The sequence below is a fragment of the Pseudophryne corroboree genome, chromosome 6, assembly GCF_028390025.1.
Source record: "Pseudophryne corroboree isolate aPseCor3 chromosome 6, aPseCor3.hap2, whole genome shotgun sequence".
Taxonomy (NCBI): domain Eukaryota; kingdom Metazoa; phylum Chordata; class Amphibia; order Anura; family Myobatrachidae; genus Pseudophryne; species Pseudophryne corroboree.
This window is the reverse complement of record NC_086449.1, coordinates 3,452,141-3,464,820: the sequence shown is the minus strand read 5'-3', so window position 1 is coordinate 3,464,820 and position 12,680 is coordinate 3,452,141. Positions and strand designations below refer to the sequence as shown.

Below are 12,680 nucleotides of genomic sequence, written 5' to 3'. Positions count from 1 at the left end.
TAACCCTGGCACACGTGTGACTGGCGCAGAGCCTGGTGTCGGTGTATCTGGGTGTAAGGACGCCTGACGTATGCACAATATTTTTACTTGCACCTTTTAAAACTTAGCTTGTCTACAGATGTGGTCATCCTAACAGAGGTCAGGACTGGAGTAGCAGGGTGTGAGTGTGTGGTCTGCAGTAGGAGAGCATGAGGTCAGGTGTAGCAGAGTGTGAGGTAAGGAGTAGCAGAGTGTGAGGTCAGGAGTAGCAATGTGTGAGGTCAGGAGTAGCAGAGTGTGAGGTCAGGAGTAGTATAGTGTGCGGCCAGAAGTATCAGAGTGTGAGTGTGTGTTCTGGAGTAGGAGAGCATGATGTCAGGAGTAAGAAGGTGTGTGGTCTGTAGTAGCAGAGTGTGAGGTCAGGAGTTGTAGAGTGTGAGGTCAGGAGTAGCAGAGTGTGCGGCCAGGAGTAGCAGAGTGTCTAATTCTCAGACCGGTCAATCACTGCTAGAAATACACATTGGATGGTGGCTCAGTGTGAGCTGCTGAGTGAGGGGACAGAGGGAGGGGCGCTGGGAAGGAGACAGTAGGAGACAAGATTACATTGGACACAAGGTGACAGAGATGCTCCGAACGCTGGAAGAAAGAGGATGGAAGAGATGTCACGCTGAGAGACAGACAGGACCCTGGAGAGACAGACATATGGACAGAGTGATTGCTAGAGACTGACTGAGCGCTGGAAGGACAGCATTGGAGAGACTGACAAACTGTTGGAAGGACAAGTACATTAGATGTGGAAGAGACAGGCAGTGACTGCTGTGATGTTCTGAGATACAGACCGGCTGAGAGATGTATAGACAGCAGGTGGATAGATATATATGGGGTTAGGATACACACCGGGTACACCGGGTGAGAAGGGCGCTGGGCACATCTGAGGGGGTACTCGGCGGGCTCGGGGAGAGAGATGGCTGCTCTCGCCAGTTCTCTGATTCGCCAGAGGAGAGAAGTGAGAGAGCAGGTTGGACCCCGCCCGGCACCCCCACCACGAAAAGTCTGTCCCCGGGGAACCAAGTCCCTGTGCCAGAAGCAGCTGCTGTTCCTGGTGTCCAAAGTCAGACTGTGCGGAAGCCAGCGACGAGCTCTCCAAAAAGACCCTGGTAAGACCCCGACATCCCTCTGCTATTCCTGTACTGACCCCCAGCTCAGCACTACATCTCCTCCCTGTACTGTATCTCACTGCTATTCCTGTACTGACCCCACACACACAGCTCTGTCACTACACCTCCATCCTGTCCTGTATCTCTCTGAATTCCTGTACTGACCCCTCACACACACACACACACACACACACACACACACACACACACACACACACACACACACACACACACACACACACACACACACACACACACACACACACACACACACACACACACACACACACACACCTCTGTCACTACAACTCCATCCTGTCCTGTATCTCTCTTCTATTCCTGTACTGATCCCCAGCTCAGCACTACATCTCCTCCCTGTACTGTATCTCTCTGCTATTCCTGTACTGACCCCCAGCTCAGCACTACATCTCCTCCCTGTACTGTATCTCTCTGCTATTCCTGTACTGACCCCCAGCTCAGCACTATATCTCCTCCCTGTACTGTATCTCTCTGCTATTCCTGTACTGACCCCCAGCTCAGCACTACGTCTCCTCCCAGAACTGTATCTCTCTGCTATTCCTGTACTGACCCCCAGCTCAGCACTACGTCTCCTCCCTGTACTGTATCTCTCTGCTATTCCTGTACTGACCCCCAACTCAGCACTATATCTCCTCCCTGTACTGTATCTCTCTGCTATTCCTGTACTGACCCCCAGCTCAGCACTATATCTCCTCCCTGTACTGTATCTCTCTGCTATTCCTGTACTGACCCCACACACACAGCTCTGTCACTACACCTCCATCCTGTCCTGTATCTCTCTACTATTCCTGTACTGACCTCACACACACACACAGCTCTGTCACTACACCTCCATCCTGTCCTGTATCTCTCTGCTACTTCTGTACTGACCTCACACACACAGCTCTGTCACGACCCCTCCATCCTGTCCTTTATCTCTCTACTATTCCTGTACTGACCCCCAGCTTAGCACTACATCTCCTCCCTGTACTGTATCTCTCTACTATTCCTGTACTGACCCCACACACACACAGCTCTGTCACTACACCTCCATCCTGTCCTGTATCTCTCTATTATTCCTGTACTGACCCCACACACACACAGCTCTGTCACTACACCTCCATCCTGTCCTGTATCTCTCTACTATTCCTGTACTGACCCCACACACAGCTCTGTCACTACACCTCCATCCTATCCTGTATCTCTACTATACCTGTACTGACCTAACACACACAGCTCTGTCACTACACCTCCATCCTGTCCTGTATCTCTCTACTATTCCTGTACTGACCTCACACACACACACAGCTCTGTCACTACACCTCCATCCTGTCCTTTATCTCTCTACTATTCCTGTACTGACCCCACACAGCTCTGTCACTGCACCTCCATCCTGTCCTGTATCTCTATACTATTCCTGTACTGACCCCACACACACAGCTCTGTCACTACACCTCCATCCTGTCCTGCATCTCTCTACTATTCCTGTACTGACCCCCAGCTCAGCACTACATCTCCTCCCTGTACTGTATCTCTCTGCTATTCCTGTACTGACCCCTTTACACACACAGCTCTGTCACTACACCTCCATCCTGTCCTGTATCTCTCTACTATTCCTGTACTAACCTCACACACACACACACACACACACACACACACACACACACACACACACACACACACACACAGCTTTGTCACTACACCTCCATCCTGTCCTTTATCTCTCTACTATTCCTGTACTGACCCCCAGCTCAGCACTACATCTCCTCCCTGTACTGTATCTCTCTGCTATTCCTGTACTGACCCCACACACACAGCTCTGTCACTACACCTCCATCCTGTCCTGTATCTCTCTACTATTCCTGTACTGACCCCACACACACACAGTTCTGTCACTACACCTCCATCCTGTCCTGTATCTCTCTACTATTCCTGTACTGACCTCACACACACACACAGCTCTGTCACTACACCTCCATCCTGTCCTGTATCTCTCTACTATTCCTGTACTAACCTCACACACAGCTCTGTCACTACACCTCCACCCTGTCCTGTATCTCTCTGCTATTCCTGTGCTGACCCCACACACACAGCTCTGTCACTACACCTCCATCCTGTCCTGTATCTCTCTACTATTCCTGTACTGACCCCACACACACACAGCTCTGTCACTACACCTCCATCCTGTCCTGTATCTCTCTGCTACTTCTGTACTGACCTCACACACACAGCTTTGTCACTACATCTCCATCCTGTCCTGTATCTCTCTACTATTCCTGTACTGACCTCACACACACACACACACACACACACACACACACACACACACACACACACACACACACACACACACACACACACACACACACACAGCTCTGTCACTACACCTCCATCCTGTCCTGTATCTCTCTACTATTCCTGTACTGACCCCCAGCTCAGCACTACATCTCCTCCCTGTACTGTATCTCTCTGCTATTCCTGTACTGACCCCACACACACACAGCTCTGTCCCTACACCTCCATCCTGTCCTGTATCTCTCTACTATTCCTGTACTAACCTCACACACAGCTCTGTCACTACACCTCCGCCCTGTCCTGTATCTCTCTGGTATTCCTGTGCTGACCCCACACGCACAGCTCTTTCACTACACCTCCATCCTGTCCTGTATCTCTCTGCTATTCCTGTGCTGACCCCACACGCACAGCTCTGTCACTACACCTCCATCCTGTCCTGTATCTCTCTACTATTCCTGTACTGACCTCACACACACACAGCTCTGTCACTACACCTCCACCCTGTCCTGTATCTCTCTACTATTCCTGTACTGACCTCACACACACACACAGCTGTCACTACACCTCCATCCTGTCCTGTATCTCTCTACTATTCCTGTACTGACCCCACACACATCTGTCACTACACCTCCATCCTGTCCTGTATCTCTCTACTATTCCTGTACTGACCCCACACACACAGCTCTGTCACTACACCTCCAACCTGTCCTGTATCTCTCTACTATTCCTGTATTGATCCCCAGCTCAGCACTACATCTCCTCCCTGTACTGTATCTCTCTGCTATTCCTGTACTGACCCCACACACACACAGCTCTGTCCCTACACCTCCATCCTGTCCTGTATCTCTCTACTATTCCTGTACTGACCTCACACACAGCTCTGTCACTACACCTCCACCCTGTCCTGTATCTCTCTGCTATTCCTGTGCTGACCCCACACGCACAGCTCTGTCACTACACCTCCATCCTGTCCTGTATCGCTCTACTATTCCTGTACTGACCTCACACACACAGCTCTGTCACTACACCTCCACCATGTCCTGTATCTCTCTGCTATTCCTGTACTGAACCCACACACACACAGCTCTGTCACTACACCTCCATCCTGTCCTGTATGTCTCTACTATTCCTGTACTGACCTCACACACACACAGCTCTGTCATTACACCTCCATCCTGTCCTGTATCTCTCTACTATTCCTGTACTGACCCCTCACATACAGCTGTCACTACTACACCTCCATCCTGGCCTGTATCTCTCTACTATTCCTGTACTAACCTCACACACACACACACACACACACACACACACACACACACACACACACACACACACACACACACACACACACACACACACACACACACACACAGCTCTGTCACTACACCTCCATCCTGTCCTGTATCTCTCTCCTATTCCTGTACTGACCACGCACACACAGCTCTGTCACTACACCTCCATCCTGTCCTGTATCTCTCTACTATTCCTGTACTGACACCACACACACAGCTCTGTCACTACACCTCCAACCTGTCCTGTATCTCTCTACTATTCCTGTATTGACCCCCAGCTCAGCACTACATCTCCTCCCTGTACTGTATCTCTCTGCTATTCCTGTACTGACCCCACACACACACAGCTCTGTCCCTACACCTCCATCCTGTCCTGTATCTCTCTACTATTCCTGTACTAACCTCACACACAGCTCTGTCACTACACCTCCACCCTGTCCTGTATCTCTCTGCTATTCCTGTGCTGACCCCACACGCACAGCTCTGTCACTACACCTCCATCCTGTCCTGTATCGCTCTACTATTCCTGTACTGACCTCACACACAGCTCTGTCACTACACCTCCACCCTGTCCTGTATCTCTCTGCTATTCCTGTGCTGACCCCACACGCACAGCTCTGTCACTACACCTCCATCCTGTCCTGTATCGCTCTACTATTCCTGTACTGACCTCACACACACAGCTCTGTCACTACACCTCCACCATGTCCTGTATCTCTCTGCTATTCCTGTACTGAACCCACACACACACAGCTCTGTCACTACACCTCCATCCTGTCCTGTATGTCTCTACTATTCCTGTACTGAAATCACACACACACACAGCTCTGTCATTACACCTCCACCCTGTCCTGTATCTCTCTACTATTCCTGTACTGACCCCTCACATACAGCTGTCACTACTACACCTCCATCCTGTCCTGTATCTCTCTACTATTCCTGTACTAACCTCACACACGCACACACACACACACACACACACACACACACACACACACACACACACACACACACAGCTCTGTCACTACACCTCCATCCTGTCCTGTATCTCTCTACTATTCCTGTACTGACCACGCACACACAGCTCTGTCACTACACCTCCATCCTGTCCTGTATCTCTCTACTATTCCTGTACTGACCCCACACACACAGCTCTGTCACTACACCTCCAACCTGTCCTGTATCTCTCTACTATTCCTGTATTGACCCCCAGCTCAGCACTACATCTCCTCCCTGTACTGTATCTCTCTGCTATTCCTGTACTGACCCCACACACACACAGCTCTGTCCCTACACCTCCATCCTGTCCTGTATCTCTCTACTATTCCTGTACTAACCTCACACACAGCTCTGTCACTACACCTCCACCCTGTCCTGTATCTCTCTGCTATTCCTGTGCTGACCCCACACGCACAGCTCTGTCACTACACCTCCATCCTGTCCTGTATCGCTCTACTATTCCTGTACTGACCTCACACACACAGCTCTGTCACTACACCTCCACCATGTCCTGTATCTCTCTGCTATTCCTGTACTGAACCCACACACACACAGCTCTGTCACTACACCTCCATCCTGTCCTGTATGTCTCTACTATTCCTGTACTGACCTCACACACACACACACAGCTCTGTCATTACACCTCCACCCTGTCCTGTATCTCTCTACTATTCCTGTACTGACCCCTCACATACAGCAGTCACTACTACACCTCCATCCTGTCCTGTATCTCTCTACTATTCCTGTACTAACCTCACACACACACACACACACACACACACACACACACACACACACACACACACACACAGCTCTGTCACTACACCTCCATCCTGTCCTGTATCTCTCTACTATTCCTGTACTGACCACGCACACACAGCTCTGTCACTACACCTCCATCCTGTCCTGTATCTCTCTACTATTACTGTACTGACCTCACACACACACACACACACACACACACACACACACACACACACACACACACACACACACACACACACACACACCTCTGTCACTACACCTCCATCCTATCCTGTATCACTCTGCTATTCCTGTACTGATCTCACACACACACAGCTCTGTCACTACACCTCCATCCTATCCTGTATCACTCTGCTATTCCTGTACTGACCTCACACACACACAGCTCTGACACTACACCTCCATCCTGCTCTGTATATCTCTACTATTCCTGTACTGACCCCACACATAGCTCTGTCACTACACCTCCATCCTGTCCTGTATCTCTCTGCTATTCCTGTACTGACCCCTCACACAAAGCTTTCGCTATACCTCCATCCTGTCCTGTATCTCTCTACTATTCCTGTACTGACCTTACACACACAGCTCTGTCACTACACCTCCATCCTGTCCTGTATCTCTCTACTATTACTGTACTGACCTCACACACAGCTCTGTCACTACACCTCCATCCTGCTCTGTATATCTCTACTATTCCTGTACTGGCCCCACACACACAGCTCTGTCACTACACCTCCATCCTATATCTCTCTACTATTCCTGTACTGACCTCACACACACAGCTCTGTCACTACACCTCCATCCTGTCCTGTATCTCTCTACTATTACTGTACTGACCTCACACACAGATCTGTCACTACACCTCCATCCTGCTCTGTATATCTCTACTATTCCTGTACTGACCCCACACACAGCTCTGTCACTACACCTCCATCCTGTCCTGTATCTCTCTACTATTCCTGTACTAACCTCACACACACAGCTCTGTCACTACACCTCCATCCTGTCCTGTATCTCTCTACTATTCCTGTACTGACCCCACACACAGCTCTGTCACTACACCTCCATCCTGTCCTGTATCTCTCTACTACTCATGTACTGACCCCACACACAGCTCTGTCACTACACCTCCATCCTGTCCTGTATCTCTCTACTATTCCTGTACTGACCTCACACACACAGCTGTCACTACACCTCCATCCTGTCCTGTATCTCTGTACTATTCCTGTACTGACCCCACACACACAGCTCTGTCACTACACCTCCATCCTGTCCTGTATCGCTCTACTATTCCTGTACTGACCCATCACACACAGCTCTGACACTACACCTCTATCCTGCTCTGTATATCTCTACTATTCCTGTACTGACCCCACACACAGCTCTGTCACTACACCTCCATCCTGTCCTGTATCTCTCTGCTATTCCTGTACTGACCCCTCACACACAGCTGTCACTACACCTCCATCCTGTCCTGTATCTCTCTACTATTCCTGTACTGACCCCACACACACAGCTCTATCCCTACACCTCCATCCTGTCCTGTATCGCTCTACTATTCCTGTACTGACCTCACACACACACACAGCTCTGTCACTACACCTCCATACTGTCCTTTATCTCTCTACTATTCCTGTACTGACCTCACACACACACAGCTCTGTCACTACACCTCCATCCTGTCCTGTATCTCCCTACTAATCCTGTACTGACCCCTCACACACAGCTCTGTCACTACACCTCCATCCTGTCCTGTATCTCTCTACTATTCCTGTACTGACCTCACCCACACACACAGCTCCGTCACTACACCTCCATCCTGTCCTGTATCTCTCTGCTACTCCTGTACTCTCCTCACTCACACACACACACACACACACACACACACACACACACACACACACACACACACACACACACACAGCTCTGTCACTACACCTTCATCCTGTCCTGTATCTCTCTACTATTCCCGTACTGACCTCACACACACACAGCTCAGCACTACACCTCCATCCTGTCCGTATCTCTCTACTAATCCTGTACTGACCCCCCACACACACAGCTCTGTCACTACACCTCCATCCTGTCCTGTATCTCTCTACTATTCCTGTACTGACCTCACACACACAGCTCTGTCACTACACCTCCATCCTGTCCTGTATCTCCCTACTAATCCTGTACTGACCTCACACACACAGCTCTGTCACTACACCTCCATCCTGTCCTGTATCTCTCTACTATTCCTGTACTGACCTCACACACACACAGCTCTGTCACTACAGCTCCATACTGTCCTGTATCTCTCTACTATTCCTGTACTGACCTCACACACACACAGCTCTGTCACTACACCTCCATCCTGTCCTGTATCTCTCTACTATGCCAGTACTGACCTCCCACACACACAGCTCTGTCACTACATCTCCATTCTGTCCTGTATCTCTCTACTATTCCTGTACTGACCCACACACACACACACACACACACACACACACACACACACACACACACACACACACACACACACACACACACACACACACACACACACAGTCCTGTCACTACACCTCCATCCTGTCCTGTATCTCTCTGCTACTCCTGTACTCTCCTCACACACACAGCTCTGTCACTACACCTCCATCCTGTCCTGTATCTCTCTACTATTCCTGTACTGACCCCACACACACACAGTTCTGTCACTACACCTCCATCCTGTCCTGTATCTCTCTACTATTCCCGTACTGACCACACACACACACACACACACACTCACACACACACACACACACACACACACACACACACACACACACACACACACACCTCTGTCACTACACCTCCATCCTGTCCTGTATCCCTCTGCTACTCCTGTACTCTCCTCACACACACAGCTCTGTCATTGAACAAGTCACTGTGTATCTGGGGTGCTTGGTTGAGCTGTCAGTATAATAGATTGAATATATTGTCCTGGGGGAGAATGGATGAAAGAAGGAGGTCAGGGGCACAGAGGAGACAGCATGGAGTGATTAGCTGGGAGGTGGAGGGACAGGATCCCAGTTAGTGTTTAATACCTGACTTGTCTTCCAGAGCCGCAGCTGAAAGGGATTGTCACCCGCTTGTCCAGCCGTATGGGTTATTACCTGCAGTATCTGCCTGATGGGACAATATCAGGGACAAAAGAGGAGTGTAGTCCATATAGTGAGTACCTGCTTCTCCCCTAGTCTGACTCCTATGGAAATATATCCCAAGTACAAGGACTGAAACTGTCACCCTGCATTATTGTTCTGTGCCCTGTTATACTTGTATAATATATTGTAACGCCAGATAGACAAAGTGGTAAGAGAGTGCTGCTCACAAGCTACAATCTATCAGATCAGTCTGCAGCCGCTGTGTCCTGTCAGTGTGTGGCCGCTGTGTCCTGTCAGTGTGTGGCCGCTGTGTTCTGTGGGCAGACATTGTGTCCTGTCAGTGTGTTCTGCTGTGTCCTGTCAGTGTGTTCTGCTGTGTCCTGTCAGTGTGTGGCCGATGTGTCCTGTCAGTGTGTGGCCGCTGTGTCCTGTCAGTGTGTGTGGCCGCTGTGTCCTGTCAGTGTGTGTGGCCGCTGTGTCCCGTCAGTGTGCGTGGCCGCTGTGTCCTGTCAGTGTGTGGTCGCTGTGTTCTGTGGACGGCCGATGTGTCCTGTCAGTGTGTGGCCGTTGTGTCCTGTCAGTGTGTGGCCGTTGTGTCCTGTCAGTGTGTGGCCGATGTGTCCTGTCAGTGTGTGGCCGATGTGTCATGTCAGTGTGTGGCCGATGTGTCCTGTCAGTGTGTGGCCGCTGTTTCCTGTCAGTGTGTGGCCGCTGTGTTCTGTGGGCGGCCGCTGTGTCCTGTCAGTGTTTGCGGCCGCTGTGTCCTGTCAGTGTGTGTGGCCGCTGTGTCCTGTCAGTGTGTGTGGCCGCTGTGTCCTGTCAGTGTGCGTGGCCGCTGTGTCCTGTCAGTATGTGGCCGCTGTGTTCTGTGGACGGCCGCTGTGTCCTGCCAGTGTGTGGCCGTTGTGTCCTGTCAGTGTGTGGCCGCTGTGTCCTGTCAGTGTGTGTGGCCGCTGTGTCCTGTCAGTGTGTTGCCGTTGTGTCCTGTCAGTGTGTGGCCGATGTGTCCTGTCAGTGTGTGGCCGATGTGTCCTGTCAGTGTGTGGCCGATGTGTCATGTCAGTGTGTGGCCGATGTGTCCTGTCAGTGTGCGGCCGCTGTGTCCTGTCAGTGTGCGGCCGCTGTGCTCTGTGGGCGGCCGCTGTGTCCTGTCAGTGTGTGGCCGCTGTGTCCTGTCAGTGTGCGGCCGCTGTGCTCTGTGGGCGGCCGCTGTGTCCTGTCAGTGTGTGGCCGCTGTGTCCTGTCAGTGTGTGGCCGCTGTGTCCTGTCAGTGTGTGGCCGCTGTGCTCTGTGGGTGGCCGCTGTGTCCTGTCAGTGTGTGGCCGCTGTGTCCGGTCTGTGGGCGGCCGATGTGTCCTGTCAGTGTGTGGCCGCTGTGTCCTGTCAGTGTGTGTTCTGCTGTGTCCAGTCTGTGTGGTGCCGCTGTGTCCGGTCTGCGTGCGGCTGCTGTGTCTAATGTACTTACTGGGATCCTGGTTGTCTAGGGGGATCCAAGAAAAACAGAATGCCTTCCTGTATAGCCTCCCCCCTGGTAGTGGCATGGGAAGACTGGGAAAAGAGCTGGCCACCCAGCCAGTTAAATGTTTTCAGGGAGCTCCTAAGAGCTCCCACTTGGTAGGCAACAAACCCTATCAGGGGATCTTGACTACCCATCTCTGGAGCTTGGATTCAGGCTAGAGGTTGCAGACTTGGTCTCCTGGCAGATTCCTGAAGGAAGTTTTTGGAGGGAACTTTTTCCTCACAGACATGGCACCAGGGAGTGACTAAGCCGGCAGGGGGCTCAGGCCCAGAGGAGTAAACACTCCTCACTGTCCATAGGGGACAGCGTTAAACTTGCAAGTACCTAAGGCAAGCACGACTCGTGCCCTTAAACTAATTGGTTAGAGAGAACAGGACGGAGCTACCCCTGTGGTATTGTTGTAGTAAGATAAAAGGAGGAATAAGAGCCCTGTGTAAATATTAGTGATGTGCACCGGAAATTTTTCGGGTTTTGGTTTTGGATTCGGTTCCGCAGCCGAGTTTTGGATTCGGACGCGTTTTGGCAAAACCTCCCTGAAATTTTTTTGTCGGATTCGGGTGTGTTTTGGATTCGGGTGTTTTTTTCCAAAACCCCCTCAAAAACATCTTAAATCATAGAATTTGGGGGTCATTTTGATCCCATAGTATTATTAACCTCAATAACCATAATTTCCACTCATTTCCAGTCTATTCTGAACACCTCACAATATTATTTTTAGTCCAAAAATTTGCACCGAGGTCGCTGGATGACTAAGCTAAGCGACACAAGTGGCCGACACAAACAACTGGCCCATCTAGGAGTGGCACTGCAGTGTCAGACAGGATGGCACTTCAAAAAATAGGCCCCAAACATCACATGATGCAAAGATAAATGAAAGAAAAAAGAGGTGCAAGATGGAATTGTCCTTGGGCCCTCCCACCCACCCTTATGTTGTATAAACAGGACATGCACACTTTAACGAAAACATCATTTCAACGACAGGGTCTGCCACACGACTGTGGCTGAAATGACTGGTTGGTTTGGGCCCCCACCAAAAAAGAAGCAATCAATCTCTCCTTGCTCAAACTGGCTCTACAGAGGCAAGATGTCCACCTCCTCCTCATCGTCCGATTCCTCACCCCTTTCACTGTGTACATCCCCCTCCTCACAGATTATTAATTCGTCCCCACTGGAATCCACCATCTCAGGTCCCTGTGTTCTTTCTGGAGGCAATTGCTGGTGAATGTCTCCACGGAGGAATTGATTATAATTCATTTTGATGAACATCATCTTCTCCACATTTTCTGAAAGTAACCTCGTACGCCGATTGCTGACAAGGTGAGCGGCTGCACTAAACACTCTTTCGGAGTACACACTGAAGGGGGGGCAACTTAGGTAAAATAAAGCCAGTTTGTGCAAGGGCCTCCAAATTGCCTCTTTTTCCTGCCAGTATACGTACGGACTATCTGACGTGCCTACTTGGATGCGGTCACTCATATAATCCTCCACCATTCTTTCAATGGTGACAGAATCATATGCAGTGACAGTA

General features: G+C 50.6%; 1 protein-coding gene across 1 annotated transcript in view; it reads left to right on the top strand.

The window, feature by feature from the left end:
- The first annotated feature begins 581 nt into the window (after positions 1-581).
- The window catches only part of FGF11 (fibroblast growth factor 11), a 47,092-nt gene continuing 34,993 nt past the window's right edge, over positions 582-12,680 (top strand). Inside the window, exons 1-2 of the mRNA XM_063930105.1 lie at positions 582-1,136; positions 9,593-9,703. Of these exons, the coding sequence (XP_063786175.1) occupies positions 944-1,136; positions 9,593-9,703 (304 nt within the window). The 5' untranslated portion in view covers positions 582-943. The remainder of the gene's footprint in view (positions 1,137-9,592; positions 9,704-12,680) is intronic.